This window comes from Neoarius graeffei, chromosome 18 (genome assembly GCF_027579695.1).
Source record: "Neoarius graeffei isolate fNeoGra1 chromosome 18, fNeoGra1.pri, whole genome shotgun sequence".
NCBI lineage: Eukaryota > Metazoa > Chordata > Actinopteri > Siluriformes > Ariidae > Neoarius > Neoarius graeffei.
Window position 1 is genome coordinate 22,967,270 of NC_083586.1, and position 17,447 is coordinate 22,984,716.

Genomic DNA, 17,447 nt, shown 5'->3' on the forward strand with positions numbered 1-17,447 from the left:
CTAGTTATTGAATCTTATTTCATATTAACTTCTATTCACTACATTTCCAAAGTCTTTTTTTCATACAATCAAGGAACTTGAATTCCTCACAAATCTAAACTTTAATGAATGTGACAGTGAATGACAGACCTAATCACTGTTTTCTATCTGCTATGTACACTTTATTTGTATAACACCTACAGTGGTGCTTAAGTTTGTGAACCCTTTAGAATTTTCTGTTTCTACATAAATATGATCTAAAACATCAGATTTTCACACAAGTCCTAAAAGTAGATAACAAGAACCCAGTTAAACAAATGAGGCAAATATACTTGGTCATTTATTTAGGGAAAATGACCCAATATTACATATCTGTGAGTGGCAAAAGTATGCAAACCTGTGCTTTCAGTATCTGGTGTGACCCCCTTGTGCAGCAATAACTGCAACTAAACGTTTCCAGTAACTGTTGATCAGTCCTGCACACCGGCTTGGAGGAATTTTAGCCCATTCCTCCATACAGAACGGCTTCAACTCTGGGATGTTGGTGGGTTTCCTCACATGAACTGCTCGTTTCAGGTCCTTCCACAACATTTCGATTGGATTAAGGTCAGGACTTTGACTTGGCCATTCCAAAACATTCACTTTATTATTCTTTAACCATTCTTTGGTAGAACAACTTGTGTGCTTAGGGTCATTATCTTGCTACATGACCCACCTTCTCTTGAGATTCAGTTCATGGACAGATGTCCTGACATTTTCCTTTAGAATTGGCTGGTATAATTCAGAATTCATTGTTCCATCAATGATGGTAAGCCGTCCTGGCCCAGATGCAGCAAAACAGACCCAAGCCATGATACTACCATCACCATGTTTCACAGATGGGATGAGGTGTTTTCCTTTCTCCAAACATAACGCTTCTCATTTAAACTAAAAAGTTCTATTTTGGTCTCATCCGTCCACAAAACTTTTTTCCAATAGCCTTCTGGCTTGTCCACATGATCTTTTGCAGATGAGCAGCAATGTTCTTTCTGGAGAGCAGTGGCTTTCTCCTTGCAACCCTGCCATGCACACCATTGTTGTTCAGTGTTCTCCTGATGGTGGACTCATGAACATTAACATTAGCCAATGTGAGAGAGGCCTTCAGTTGCTTAGAAGTTACCTTGGGGTCCTTTGTGACCTTGCCGACTATTACACGCCTTGTTCTTGGAGTGATCTTTGTTGGTCGACCACTCCAGGGGAGGGTAACAATGGTCTTGAATTTCCTCCATTTCTACACAATTTGTCTGACTGTGGATTGATGGAGTCCAAACTCTTTAGAGATGGTTTTGTAACCTTTTCCAGCCTGATGAGCATCAACAACGCTTTTTCTGAGGTCCTCAGAAATCTCCTTTGTTCGTGCCATGATACACTTCCACAAACATGTGTTGTGAAGATCAGACTTTGATAGATCCCTGTTCTTTAAATAAAACAGGGTGCCCACTCACACCTGATTGTCATCCCATTGATTGAAAACACCTGACTCTAATTTCACCTTCAAATTAACTGCTAATCCTAGAGGTTCACATACTTTTGCCACTCACAGATATGTAATATTGGATCATTTTCCTCAATAAATAAATGGCCAAGTATAATATGTTTGTCTCATTTGTTTAACTGGGTTCTCTTTATCTACTTTTAGGACTTGTGTGAAAGTCTGATGGTTTTTGGTCATATTTATGCAGAAATATAGAAAATTCTAAAGGGTTCACAAACTTTCAAGCACCACTGTAGCTAACGTGTGAGATTAGCCTTCACTAATTATGGTTTCTTATTGAAAGAGCAACTGATTTAGCATCAGGAACTAAAACTGGTTTGGTTTGAAACTGAAGCAATTGGAAGTGTCCTGTGAGACCAGGCTGGAGTTTAATTTAAAATTTGGTAAATTTTAAGCATTTATTCTCTGCTTAAACTTTTACTGAAGGGTTTCTTTAGACGAGTGACTACTCTTCTTTTACCGAAGTTAAACTGCAGTGACAAAATTGAAACAAATCTTAATCAAAATGGCAGAAACACTGACTGACGCACACACTGCAGAACGTCAAGCATAAAGATTTCCAAAACACAGATTTATTTCCCAACTGGAAGAAATCTCATTCAAGGCTTTTTGGTATTGTTCAAAAAACAGAACTTCATGTAACTGAAATAAATAAATCCAAAGTAACGTATACACCACCACTTCCAGCCATCTTTCATTTTCCTTTATGTATAAAATAAGAATAATAAAAGTAACACATTCAACTTTGTTGTTTAAAGCCACTGCATTAAGCAGAAGAACCTTACTGATGGTGTGAGTATGTCGGATCAGAATGCAGTTGGAAGGCACGGTGTAAGAAAAAAAAAACCTTTATAGAATGTTTTAAAACTAGACATTGGCACTCTGGTCTTTAGCAAGTTTTTAGTTCCGCACCTTATAACATTTCTTGCAAATTTTCTCGGTATAAAATATTGAGCAATGTGAAAATCTACAACAGTAGCACATGATTTTCTTTGTAAAATAAAGTTCCAAGATGTTTTTAAAAAATGTTAGTCAATGCCGTCGCATTAAAACCGTGTATGAGGTTGTTGTGTGAAACCTGAAGCTCCAGCTACAGCACTTTGTGTAAGTACATTTCCACGTTTTTGTGGTGGTGTTCTGATGCAGCCACTTGACATCATAAAACAGAATTACACCTGTGATCTACATAGGTTCACCAAACACGATGCTACCACCAGCATGCTTCACATTTCCAGGTCGTAACACTACAAAAAGTAGAAAAGTTCAAGTGAGTGAATACTTACACAAGGAACTGTAAATTACAGTGCTGAGCGTAAATGAGTGCACCCCCTTTGAAAAGTAACATTTTAAACAATATCTCAATGAACACAAACAATTTCCAAAACGTTGAAAAGACAAAGTTTAATATAACATCTGTTTAACTTACAACGGGAAAGTAAGATTAATAATATAACTTAGATTACACATTTTTCAGTTTTACTCAAATTAGGGTGGTGCAAAAATGAGTACACCCCACAACAAAAACTGCTACATCTAGTACTTTGTATGGCCTCCATGATTTTTAATGACAGCACCAAGTCTTCTAGGCATGGAATGAACAAGTTGGCGACATTTTGCAACATCAATCTTTTTCCATTCTTCAACAACGACCTCTTTTAGTGACTGGATGCTGGATGGAGAGTGATGCTCAACTTGTCTCTTCAGAATTCCCCAAAGAAAATCATTTCTTTACACCACAAAGCTGAAGGCTACAAGATGATCAGCAAAGCTTTACTTATCGGTCAGAATACTGTAGCAAAAGTGGTACAAAAATTTAAGAAAGATGGAACTGCAACCATCTCACAGAGACGTCCAGGTCATCCATGGAAGTTAACACCTCGACAGGAGCGTCTTCTGATGAGAAGGGTTGAAGAAAATTGGCATGCAAGTTCACTGCAGTTATCTAAAGAAGTAGAAAGCCAAACTGGGGTGACTATTTCCCGTGACACAATACGGCGTACGCTGCAGAGGAATGGCATGCATGGATGCCGTCCACGAAAGAAGCCTCTCCTAAAACCCAGGCACAAAAAAGCCCACCTAGAGTTTGCCAGGGCCCATGCTGACAAAGATGAAGACTACTGGGACTCTATACTCTGGAGTGATGAGACCAAGATAAATGTTTTTGGAACTGATGGCTTCAAAACTGTATGGCGTCGCAAAGGTGAAGAATACAAAGAAAAATGCATGGTGCCTACAGTGAAACATGGTGGTGGCAGTGTCCTTATGTGGGGCTGCATGAGTGCTGCTGGTGTCGGGGAGCTGCATTTCATTGATGGCATCATGAATTCACAGATGTATTGCTCTATACTGAAAGAGAAGATGCTACCATCACTCCGTGCCCTTGGTCGTCGTGCACTTTTCCAACATGACTAAACACGCATCTAAGGCCACTGTTGGATTTCTGAAGAAGAACAGGGTGAAAGTGATTCAGTGGCCAAGTATGTCTCCTGATCTGAACCCAATCGAACACCTATGGGAAATTCTGAAGAGACAAGTTGAGCATCGCTCTCCATCCAGCATCCAGTCACTAATGGCGTATTCACACCTACGTTGTTTGGTCCGGACCAAACGACCAAATGAACCAAATTTCCCTTGGTCCGGACCTTTTGGGTTGGTCTGAATACAAACCACCGAACTCTGGTCTGGACCAAACAAGCGGACCGAGACCGAGCTGCAAGGTCGGACTCGGTCCGGACCAAAGGAACCCTGGTGCGGACCTTCTGGAGGTGTGAAAGCAGACCGGACCTAATCCGACAGTTTTGCTTTTTTGTACCTCGGGAGCTTCCGTCGTTTGTCGAGCATTATGGGAAACAGAGTCTTGACACTCCACCGCAAAGCGCAAACACTGTTTCGGTTGTCAAGGGAACCTTACAACAGTCGTTCAGTCATTCAGACCAGTGGTAGGCTAGACTACAGAGTACAAAAAATGAGTAGGGGGCAAACGTGGGCCGAGGAAGAAACGCGTCCCCTTGTGGATATATGGGCAGATGTCCACATATCTGAGCTTTTGGAGAGAACACACAAAAATCCCGACGTGTTTGCTGTATTCAGTGAGAAAATGAAGGAGAAGGGGTTCACGCGCTCCCCAGAACAGCGCTTTGTGCGCGTGTCGTCTCTGACCAATAGCTGAACGACCTCAGGGCACGTGGCTTTGTTGACAGATTTTGGTCCGCTTACTAAAATGTACAGTGTGAAAGCGAACCGCACCAAAATGAAAAAAAAAAACAAAAACATTTGGTTCGGACCAAAGCAAGTGAACTATCGAACTATCCTGGTCTGAATACACCCTAAAAGAGGTCATTGTTGAAGAATGGAAAAAGATTGATGTTGCAAAATGTCGCCAACTTGTTCATTCCATGCCTAGAAGACTTGGTGCTGTCATTAAAAATCATGGAGGCCATACAAAGTACTAGATGTAGTAGTTTTTGTTGTGGGGTGTACTCATTTTTGCACCACCCTAATTTGAGTAAAACTGAAAAATGTGTAATCTAAGTTATATTATTAACCTTACTTTCCTGTTATAAGTTAAACAGATGTTATATTAAACTTTGTCTTGTCAACATTTTGGAAATTGTTTGTGTTGAAAGGGGGTGTACTCAATTACGCTGAGCACTGTACATAGTTAAACAGTTACTTACGTATCTGTAATGCCAAGAGAAAACAAAATTTCCTGGTATCACGTTGCGTAAATTAAGCGTATTTAAAGTAAAAGCTTGATTAATGTTTTTAGCAGCGTTGTGGGAATTCTGAGAAATGATTTGAATTTTCATCAATTTAATACTCGCGTACAAATACGATTCATTTTTCACTTAATAGTGTGCTGAAGTTTTGGCAGTAAAGGCTGAATAGCAAACGTAGAAACGGAAATGGCCGTCTGAAAATGGCTGGTGGCTCATTTTCAGACCCGATCTAATCATAGAATAACCAAGGGCAACTCTCAACATGATCCTACCACCACCATGCTTCACAGTGATGACAGGTGTTGAGTTTCTGCCAAACACTGAAGACAAGAAGTTGTGCATTTTAGTCTCACAGACCAGACAACTTTTCTCCACATTCTGTACCATTGATTTCTTTCTTTCTTTCTTTCTTTCTTTCTTTCTTTCTTTCTTTCTTTCTTTCTTTCTTTCTTTTTCAACCCCTATTTCATTATCATAGAATATTTTGTGTAGATTCGTGACATACAATCCAATTAAGGGCATATGGGTTCCAGGATGTAACATTACAAAATATGGAAAAGATCAGGGAGTGAATACTTATAGAAGGCACTGTTTATGGTTGATCACCTTAAATCTAATGAATATACCTGCAGGACAGGACAGAGCTCCGGTGTGCTGTCCAGTCCTGTGTTTTATTCGTTAATTAAAAATGATATAAAACAAATAGTCTGGACGTGAAATGGGCTTGTCCTGTGATCCCGGGCTGCTGAGTTGTCCACCCCGATCAGACCTTCTCATTCGTTAACAGAGATCTGCTAAAGGTGATTTTAAGGTTTGGTCTCCCAGAGTTTAACCAATCAGAAAGTCCTCAGAAGCTGTAATGCTTGTCACTAACCTGTTACGCTGTACCACTGGATTTGTGATAGCCTCCTCTAAAGAGAATGTTTATTCCTATTGACCTCACCCTCGCTGCGTGTTGGCTACCGTACACACACTGACCAGTGTTATAGTCGAGTCACTAAACCTCGAGTCCGAGTCCAGTCTCGAGTCCCCGGTGTTCAAGTCCAAGTCATTACAGAAAATTTCGAGTCGAGTCCGAGAACAAAACTCCAACCGCACCGTTTGACGGTGGTTGTTGCTGCCTTTATGTGAAAGCGTCTCTGCTACTGTGTCGGACTAACGTTCCTGCTCGACTGCCCCGTTTTAGTTAACAGGCTACAGATAAAAAGCTTGTTCATCGCTCAGCAAGCCCCGCCCACTATCAACAGGACAAATAACATGAGAGAGGGTTAACACCAGGGCTTTGAACCGGTTCAAGGAACGAAAACGAAAACCGGGAACTTTTTCTATTTCACATGGAACAGAAACGAAACCAGAAACTTTATTATTTTTTATGTTCCGGAACAGAAACACATTAAAAATAATGGTAACCGGTTAATACCGGTTTTTATTTCGTTCCTCAAAGTTTCCGTAGCCTACAAATAAAAAAGTCATTCTTCTCCTGTGCAAGTTTCTATGACCCGCTGGGGTTCACTTCCTGTGTGACGTTCGCTGACTGAATGGAGAGAGCGGGAAGGTGGACTACTATCACGTCTCCACGTGATAATAAGTGAGTAAGTGCATTACTGAGTGTCTGAGCAAAGAAGAGCCTGAACGATGCAACCTCCCTATTGGCTGTTTGTAAAAATGTATCAGTTGTTGCCCCTCCCACGGGAATCATCGCGGGCTCGAGAGACGAGACCTGACGAGTTAGTTCGTTGGTAGCAGAACAAAATGTCTGGACACAAATCGGGTTTTCAGAAAAGGAAAGAAAATAAACAGAGGGTCGAAAATACAAAAAAGGAGGCAGAAAATGACAAATGAGTTTTAAGGTAGGACAAATGGTTACTTTTTAAGGCAGCCCGCCGTGGCTGCAGGCTTTCAGTTGTGTCATTGAATGGTTACTTTTCTGAGGCGGCCCGCCGTGGCTGCCTGCAGGCTTATTTATTATAGCCCATTTAGTTAAAATAGTTGATATAAAATGTTTATAGTTATAGTTATGTGATGGTTGTCCTGATTTAGACTGTTTTTTTTGGGGGGTGGGGGGGTAGGGGGGGGGCTTGCGCGATGTTGCACCCAGGTCCAGATTAGGGCAGAACCGGCCCTGGCTACATTTCAGGTGTAGTTTGTTTTATGTATGTATGTACTTGCATAGATGTGTACTTGGTCTTCCAATATGGCGCCTAACAAAATCTCGCGGCGCGGTGACGTCATGCGGTAGCCCTCTATAGGGTCTGACTAGCCTTTGGTAACACACTAAACGAATTATCTTTCATTTTTGGCACTTTTTCTGTTTGTGTAGATGGGAAGACATACTGAGAATCCAAATCGCCAACATTTGAAATAATAATTGTTTTGAATTATTTCTTGTCTTATTTAATGAAGGTTGTAATAGAATTAGCCTACATTTGGCTTAAGCTGGATGAGACAGAGACATAATTTTATAGCTATTTGTTAAACAGCTGACAGGGAACGTAATTAACCGTTCCGGGAACGAAATTTTTTTGTTCTAACCGGTTCGGGAACGTCTATTTAATGGTGGAACCCAAAACCGGAAACGTTAAAATTCCGTTTCTGTTCGGAACGAACCAATAGGAAAAAAATTCTGGTTCAAAGCCCTGATTAACACTAGCAAGTTCATCGCTCAGCAAGCAAGCCCCGCCCACTATCAACAGAGCAATGAACACAGCGTGTCACTTCCTTCTCTGGGTGGAGTCTTACCAAATGACGATTGAAATTCGAGGTCGTCCCCGTCATCTCCTCGATCGTTCTTCTACATATGGAACACATAACGGTGCATTTTTCCCCACTGCTTGAGAAGTCTGTATAAGCAAAACGGACAATCCTAGAGGCTTCTCTCCAGGCATTTTAGCGCCATTAACGTTAGTTTGTTCCTGAACACGACGTATGAACAGGTGAATGTGTGTTCTCTTGCATGAAATTAGTACAATTAGATATAAATATGTTATGCCAAATTATTATTACATGTTACAAAAAAAAAAATTCCGAGTCCTCGTCTCCAATTTACGAGTCCGAGTCAAGTCACGAATCCTTAAAATTAGGTCACGAGTTGGACTCGAGTGGTACAAGCCTGACACTAACACGTCCTCCTTTTAATAAGGCACCATTACGTTTAGTCCTATTTATCTTTTAATAAGTTTATGGATTTGCTTTCTTTCAAGTCATTAATATAAAACGACCAGGTTTTCACAAAATAGTGTGTGTAAAATACTGAAACCTTGACGGTGTGTAAAGTCGTATAAAAACTGATCTTCAGCCAATCAATCGAGATTCACGTTGTACATAAAACTGACACCAAGTTGTAAGATATTAACGTTTCTCCCTAACCGATGAGATTGTGGAAATGCCATACATGTCAACCTATACGGAATGTCCGTATTTTATATGGATTTGATTCAATAAATGTAGTATACGGGTGTATAAATAAAGTTATACGGATTCTTTAAAAAAACTTCAATATTTATTTAGAGCTATAATCAATTCCCACGATGATAAAAGAGCGCATAACATTTACAAATGTACTGTACAGCACAGACAGCCAGTAAAGAGTCTTATGAAATCGCGCGTTGTCTTGTGGTAGCGAGACTTCATTCCACTTTTGATCATGCGCACACCGCATTGCGAGAATCCCGCCAACCGTGAAGTCATAGACATATAAACATAGACGCCGCCTTCTGCGTAGAATCATACGTCATCCTCGCCGCCATATTGGATGTGGCAAAGTGGAGATTCTTCAACCGTCTCTGGTATTGAGGTTTTTCACCCACGTGACCAAGTCATGTGATGCATCATTAGGCTGCCATTTTGGACGTCACGGCTCGAATCAGTTTGAATGCGAGGAAGGCGACAAACGAAAAACATAAAAGAAAAAGGAGCGAGATGCAGAAAACACCTTCACTATCCAGCGATGTAGGGCATTTACAGGGCGGGCAGAGGGAGAGGTATTTGCAAAAATTGAGGTTAGCAGGCTTAGAGAACGACGTTTACCTGCTTCCACCAGGATTGTTCACTGACGTACGGAAGTACACGAAGCCCTCGTCTTTACCTGACTTCGGCCCACATGATCTGTATACCTATGTCGTTAAAAACCCATCGCCATACACAGGTATTGATCTGAAAGCGTATAAGAGTTTGAATGCCTACAAATATTTTGTGTCAGGCTGGGTAACATGCCTACATCAGCGGGTCGTCCCTGGAGCCGGTGGTCGCCATCTGATTACAGCTAAGGTTTGTTCGCATTTTCATTTACTTTCGGTCCTCAGGATAAACAAAATGTTATTAAATGTCATTGAAATAACTTCTTAGTCTGTTGAGACATGGCCCGTTATAAATTTGCTGTTACCAGGCAATGACCAAGAACTGTATTATTAGGGTCGGTGTTTGTGTTGTAGCAGTGTACTAGCAGCTAGCTGTTAGCACTAGCTAATGTCAACAACAGAGTAGCTAGTATGTTACTGTAGCAATGTTTACGTTCAGTCATTTGGATGACTGTTAAAACCTTTCAGTCTCAAGTTTTTCCTTTACTGTATTTACTAGTTTACTGTAATTATGATCTGGCAGCTATTTACACCGGATCCAGTGTAAAAAGCTGCCGGAGCGCGCTCCGGCTTGCTTCCCCTCAAATTAAGCAGCGCGCTCCGGAACCTCGGCCGGAGCACTCCGGGAGCAAGCCGGAGCACACTGCTTAATTTGAGGGGGAGCAAGCCGGAGCACGCTCCGTCAGCTATTTACACTGGATCCGGTGTCTGTAACACGTTTTTTTCAAGCTGGTTCTCCCTCTCTGTCTGCAGCGTTAGTATGTAGCTTGACCTTCAAAATGGCGGACACCGGGGCGTCATGTGACCCTGTGACATCAGGTGAAAAACCTCAATAGCGTCTAGAGAGTAGCCGAGAATAAAGATGCCTCATTCATGTGCTGCGTTTAACTGTACCAACAGGTTTGCCGTCCAAACGAGACCACATGGGATTACCTTTCACAGGTGAGACTGGAAAAATACTTTTCATTGTATTTGGTCATTATAACGTAATTTTACGAACAGATTTTCCTGACTTTGTGGCTAATATGAAGTCTCGTGCATAATAGCCGCTCGGTGAAACCTGTCTCCAAACAACGAAGTATTTCCTTCGTAACTACGCTGATAACACTTTGTGTTTTTGTCAAACATTGGAGCTTTGTATTCATTCTGAAGGTTTATTGTTATTAATATTGAATAAAAAGTAACTGGGATATATCATTGTTAATTATCATTCAAATTTTAGGTAAATTATTTTAATTTGCATCTTATACGGATTTTATAAGGGAAATACGGATTTTGGAGGTTGGTTATACAGGTTTGATTGACCAAAGGTTGACATGTATGAAATGCTCTCGAGAATGATTTACGAATGAATTTGTTCGTATCCGCTTTGACAAACTGTTTGACAAAAAGAAATGGACGCGTAAAAAATAATTAGTGCTCGTAACGAACAGCTATCACTCGCAGTCGAGTTCATGGTACGGCAGCGATTAAAACAAACAAGCTGCAGCTTTTAAAATCAAATCCGTTTCCTTGATTTCCCATTCGGGATTTCGGGTTTAAAACCTCAGGGGGCTGTTTCCATGACGATTACAGCTAAGGAATAACGCACAGGACTCCGAGAGCTCTACTTAAACAACACCTGCAGCTGAAGTGACTTATTCTCCAAGGCATCGCTCATCAAGGCTTAATAATGCTCAACACTAAACAAAACCTCATCCACTGCTTAATCCGTTCGCTCGAGTCATCAGTCGGAGAATCGGATCTGAGATCTGCTGGATGAAAGAAATGCTGGCCGTTATGGATGATCATATCAGCAGTTCCACAGGACACGTCGGTGCTAATACTTCAGCAGAACCACAACTTTTGCCTGAAAGTCTTCTGCATGCCATGACTCAGGACACACAGTGTCTATTAAATCGTTCCATAAAGAATCCTGAATGAATCACGTTTTATCCTGTGTCACATCCTCTTCGTCTGCAGCAGGAGCGTATCGTTTCTGTGTGTGTGTTTAGTTGTGGTAATAGGGGTGGAACGGTCTCTCAGGAGCGCAGATGCTCAGTGCAGTGTGTGTGTGCAGCAGTAACCGCGGGAAGCGCGAGGTGAAATATGCCACAAAGCCTTCTGGGACTTCACCAAGCGCCGCTTGAACTTCAGGGGGGAGTTCATGGTAATGATGCTTCTGAAACACACACACACACACATAATCCTTGTGTTCTATTCACTAACCTAGAAAGCAAGGTGACAAACTAAAATCACACTTTTGTTTCAGGTTTACAGACACACATCATCTACAATATGGGTGAGATTACGTTCAAGTCATTTTAATATTATATTTAAACATTTTTAGTCATAGTTTAGCATATATATGGGTCATTCAAAAATGCGGGGTACATTTCGCGTCTCCGAGATAAACCTTTCGTTATTTTCCACAAAAGAAATCGTTACTGAATCAGTTTTGAGCAAATTATGACAAACTTTCACCAGAAGCGATGCTTGATGTACATTTTAGACCCAATTTATCCATAAAACATGAACTAAATGACTCCCACCCCTTCCCCCACATTACTGGCTGTCTTCGAGTCCTGATTCATTCATTCAACTCAAATAAACACGACGTGGTTCAGTCTAACAATTTGTTTTTTGGCGGCTTATTCTCATATCATCTCATCTCGTTATCTGTAGCCGCTTTATCCTGTTCTACAGGGTCGCAGGCAAGCTGGAGCCTATCCCAGCTGACTATGGGTGAAAGGCGGGGTACACCCTGGACAAGTCGCCAGGTCATCACAGGGCTGACACATAGACACAGACAACCATTCACACTCACATTCACACCTACGCTCAATTTAGAGTCACCAGTTAACCTAACCTGCATGTCTTTGGACTGTGGGGGAAACCGGAGCACCCGGAGGAAACCCACGCGGACACGGGGAGAACATGCAAACTCCGCACAGAAAGGCCCTCGCCGGCCATGGGGCTCGAACCCAGACCATGTTGCTGTGAGGCGACAGCGCTAACCACTACACCACCGTGCCACCCACGGCTTATTCTATTAACTGTTATAAAATCAATTGCATACAAAGTCTATTTTCTGTATTATGTGAAATTTCAGTAACAAAAAAAAAAAAGATTTTTTTTTATCTGTCCCTATAGGGCGGCACGGTGGTGTAGTGGTTAGTGCTGTCGCCTCACAGCAAGAAGGTCCTGGGTTCGAGCCCAGTGGCCAACGAGGGCCTTTCTGTGTGGGTTTCCTCCGGGTGCTCCGGTTTCCCCCACAGTCCAAAGACATGCAGGTTAGGTTAACTGGTGACTCTAAATTGACCGTAGGTATGAATGTGAATGGTTGTCTGTGTCTATGTGTCAGCCCTGTGATGACCTGGCGACTTGTCCAGGGTGTACCCCGCCTTTCACCCGTAGTCAGCTGGGATAGGCTCCAGCTTGCCTGTGACCCTGTAGAACAGGATAAAGCGGCTACAGATAATGGATGGATCTGTCCCAATGTTTGTGTCAACTCTGTTATAAAACCCGCAAAGAATTTTAATAACACGCAGGACACCTCTGGCGGGAAACTTCAGAAAGGCAGCGAGGTATGTTGTGATGTTTCTTCTCTCATCAACTTGAACGAAATGTTGAGGATTTTACAGCAACAGTAGATTAATTATTCATCAACTCTGTTACCGCGATACTGGAGTGACTTGAGCGCTCGTTTTTTCAAAAAACGACAATATGATTAAAATCCATAAAATTCTGTTTTAAACGTGCCGTGTGGTAGCTAGTTTGAGGCTAGCATGTTGGAGTTAAGACACAGAATGGGGGAAAGTGTCAACACTGTTATCATCAGTTCTGTCAACGGATTGCCCAGTTTAACGATCACAGAGTTGACGGTGACGAGCAGAGTCAAAAGCTTCATCCGGGACATGGGGAACCAAAACCGTGACATAAATCTCTATATGTCACTTGCTAGAAACTTGATGAATTGTTTTGATAAATTTGGGGACTTTTTGTTTGTGAGCGTGTCTATATACGGTAAATAAAAGGGAAAAACAATCACATGTTGGCTTGAAGATATGAAGTTTATCTTCTCGTGTTTGAAAAACTCTCATTTTTCATACGAAATACATCGCAGATCTAAGTGACATATTTCCCGATATTCACTCCGATGATGTCACTCCCAGTGGTTTCCCGCTGACTGGACCCGCGTTGTTCGCCATTCATTTCTCGAAGATAAGCATCATATCTTCACGCCACCATGTAATATCATCTACGTATATTTAATAGTTATTCCATGAAATCAAGTCGTACATGAGCTGATACGGTAGCTGATGAGATGCGGAGCGCTGAGTTGGCTATAATCCATGTACGACGAGATTGACTGATTGGAATAACTGTTCTATTTCATTTCTACTGACCGCCAGAGGCGGTGCTGTAAGCACCTGGATGTCCATCACATGCGCATGCAGTTCGAGTGTCTGTATACCAACAAGGTCGCTTGCGACAGGGGGTGACGTATGTCACTGCACCGGTACTTAAGGTGCGTTCACCCCGGAAGCGTTCTCTTGCATCTTCTCGTGCAGAGCAGATTATTCGAGTAGTACTATTTTCTAAGAGCAATCGCTGGAGTCTTGCAAACCCTTAACGGGTTGGAGCTGCGTTTTTTTCGCCCTCTTAAGACTGCGATTTGCCATTTGCTTAAGGTAAGAAACCGTTTATGAGTAAGTTCGCTGACTTTGGCAGCTAGCAACTTCCAATTATAAATTTCAGTTTTACCGCGACCGTAGGGGTGTTTTCTCGCCTTGTAGCGATCTAATAAGTATCGTTTTGTTGCAAGTATGACACTTATTTGGTGCTTGTGTGCGCTTCTGATTCGCACGGTAGCTTGTTTACTTCAGCTAATTGCTGAGTGAAGTCCGCTCTGACTTCGGCAACTAGCAACTTCTAATTATAAATTTCAGTTTCACTGTGATCATAGGGGTGTTCTCTCGCCTTGTAGCAATCTAATAAGTAGCGTTTTGTTGCAAGTATGACACTTATTTGGTGCTTGTGTGCGCTTCTGACTCGCACTGCAGCTTGTTTACTTCAGCTGATAGCTGAGTGAGTTCGCTCTGACTTCGGCAGATAGCAACTTCTAACTATAAGTTTCAGTTTCACCGCGATCATAGGGGTGTTCTCTCGCCTTGTAGCGATTTAATGAGTATCATTTTGTTGCAAGTATGATACTTAATTAGTGCTTGTGTGCGCTTCTGATTCGCACTGCAGCGTGTTTACTTCAGCTGATTGCTGATTACCTAAACGCGGCTGGGTGAGCGTGTCCGCTCCTGACTCCGATGTTCGCCTGACTCCGCCGCGGATATTTCGTTTTGTTTGCTTGACGCACTGCTAGGCTTGCTCAGCTGGAAAGCAGTTTGGGCTCTCGACTGCCCCCAGCACCAAGCGACTACGCTCTGCCTCCTAAGTCTAGGAAGCGCCCTAAGCAGCCGTCACAGGAGGCTCCCTGTAGGCCCAAGTACCAGAAGGTGGACCCCTTGGCGCAACAAGTGGGCACCTTGGCTCTTTTTGTATTGTATTGATTTATTTCGCAATAAAAATATAATATAAATATAAATATTACGGAGGATAACACAAAAGTAAAAATACTTTTTTCCATTGTGGTCCTTCAGAGCTTGCTGAGATTAAGGCTTTGCTCTATAACCTATAACCGCCTGAAGCACAGCCTGCTGATGCTCTTGCCTCTGCTGCTTCATTTACCCCTCCTGAGCCACAGCCTCCGGTGCTGTCCCCGGCCGCAGAGCTTCAAGAGGAGGACGTGCTTTCCACTATGGTCAAGCCCGCGATAAAAATGGCGCCTGGGGTTGGACACGGCACCATCTGAAGTACGGATGCAGAGTGCCTTTTTTAGACTCCCCTCTGCTGTTTTCACTGTTCCACCTTCAGCCCCCTTTATTGAGGAGCTGTAGAGATACAGGATGCGTCCAGTCAGGGTCTGGTCAGCATGGAGGTGTTGAGACCCGACGCTCGCTGTCCACGGCCACAGTGTCGTTTGACCGATGACTTCATCAGGAAGAGCTATGACGCTGCAGCACGGGCTGCACGCATAGGCAATTCGTTATCTCGCCTGATCCTGGCCCAGTCTCAGGCTCTTCAGTCTTCTGGAGCAGACCCATCACTGCAAAGCCTAAGCGAGGCCTCGCTGCAGGCATTTGCTTTCATGTCCAGGGAGCTGGGCAGACTAATGTCGTCTTTAACTCTCGCCAGGCGTCAGGTATGGTTGGCTCAGTCACCACTCTCAGATCCCTGCAGGAGGGCCCTCCGCACTCTCCCAGTGATTCCGGGACAGCTCTTTGGTGCCGCCGCACAGGCACGTCGGGGTACAATTCCCACTCCCCCCCCCCCGTAGGGGGCGTGGAGGCAGACATTGACTACTCCACTCCGGCGGTCGGACACTTCACCAGTCAACAACTTGCCTACTGGGAAGTGGTAACATTGGACCCTGGGTTATATCCACCCTCTCTCAGGGTTACAGCATACAATTCAGATGATGACCGCCGAGATTTCAAGGGGTCAAAATGAAAGCTCTGGCAGTACGCCAGGAGGTCTTGACCCTCCTGGAAAAAGGGGCCATCGAGCCATTAGATCCACCTTCACAAAACAGTGGGTTTTATTCCACCTATTTCATCATCCCCCCCCAAAAAAAGGGGGGTGGGCTTCGCCCCATACTGGATCTGAGACATTTGAATGACCATCTCAAGGTCTTCAAATTCCGTATGCTGCGCACATCCGATGTCTTAAACAGCATCAGACAGGACGATTGGTTCACAACCATCGATCTGAAGGATGCATACTTCCCAGAATCTTTGAGATTCGTCGCGGCAGCACTGTCCCTACTTCAGAGCAGGGGAATGCGTAACCTCCCCCTACCTGGATGACTGGTTGATTGGTTCTCAGTCAAGGGTAGACACGCTCAGCGACCCAGCCGTGCTGGTTTCTCACATCACCAAACTTGGGCTCAGGGTGAACCACGCCAAGAGCTCCCTTACACCCAGCCAGAAGACTGTTTTTCTTGGCCTTCAGCTGGATTCTCAGCTGTTGAAGGCAACCCTGTCTTAGCGACGGGTGAGCGATATTGTCTGACGGCTACATCGCTTCAGGAAGGGACGAACCCTGACCTTCAGGTCTTTCCAGACACTACTAGGTATACTCACCGCGGCCTCGTCGGTAGTTCCGTTGGGCCTCCTCACACTCAGGCCTCTACAAATCTGGATGAACAGCTTTGGGTTACATCCACAACATCACAGGCACAGGCCAGTCAGAATCACGGCCAGTTGCTCCTCATGTCTACGTCCATACCCTCTCGCAGAGAAGTAGTCGCCACCGATGCGTCACTGATCGGCTGGGGCACAGTGTGGCAGTGCAGGACTGCCCGAGGCATATGGGCCCCACAACAGCAGGGACAACACATCAATGTGTTAGAGCTGCGGGCCGTTTTCCTTGCCCTGAAACATTTCCGTCCGGTTTTAGCGGGTCGGCATGTCCTTATAAAGACTGACAATACATCTGTGGTCTATCATATAAACCACCAGGGCGGCACCAGGTCACTACCTTCCCTGAAAGCTCACTCGGCACCTACTGACATGGGCTTACCCTCGTCTGGTGAGCCTGAGGGCAATGCATTCACCAGGAGTGAGGAACACTGCTGCGGATCTTCTGTCACAACAGAACCCCGATCCGGGGGAGTGGAAGCTGCACCCGGAAGTGGTGCAGAGTATTTGGCTGCAATACGGCAGGACAGAGGTGGACCTTTTCGCCTCCCAGGCCACGACACATTGTCCCCTGTGGTTTACACTGAAAGAAACGTCAAGCCCCTTGGGCCAAGATGCACTGGCACATGAGTGGCCACAGCAGCTCCTATATGCTTTCCCACCACTCCCGCTAATTCTGCCCACTCTCAAGAGGATCCTCAAGGAGGGTCACAGGGTGCTGTTGATAGCCCCCTATTGGCCGGGGAGAGTCTGGTTCCCTACCCTGTATGGGTTGCTGCACAAGGAGCCTTGGTGTCTTCCTGCACGGATGGACCTCCTCTCACAGATGGAAGGTCAAATTTGGCATCCGAACCCAGTACGGTTGCAGCTGTGGGTGTGGCCTCTGAAGGGCCCGACCCACTGC

The 17,447-nt window shown here is 43.9% G+C and overlaps 1 protein-coding gene across 3 annotated transcripts in view; it reads right to left on the reverse strand.

The window, feature by feature from the left end:
- Window positions 1-9,971: 9,971 nt before the first annotated feature.
- The window catches only part of ern2 (endoplasmic reticulum to nucleus signaling 2), a 109,447-nt gene continuing 101,971 nt past the window's right edge, over window positions 9,972-17,447 (reverse strand). For all 3 annotated transcript variants that reach the window (XM_060898564.1, XM_060898563.1, XM_060898565.1), the window contains exon 22: window positions 9,972-11,469. In XM_060898564.1, coding sequence (XP_060754547.1) covers window positions 11,299-11,469 — 171 coding nt within the window. In that variant the 3' untranslated portion in view covers window positions 9,972-11,298. The remainder of the gene's footprint in view (window positions 11,470-17,447) is intronic.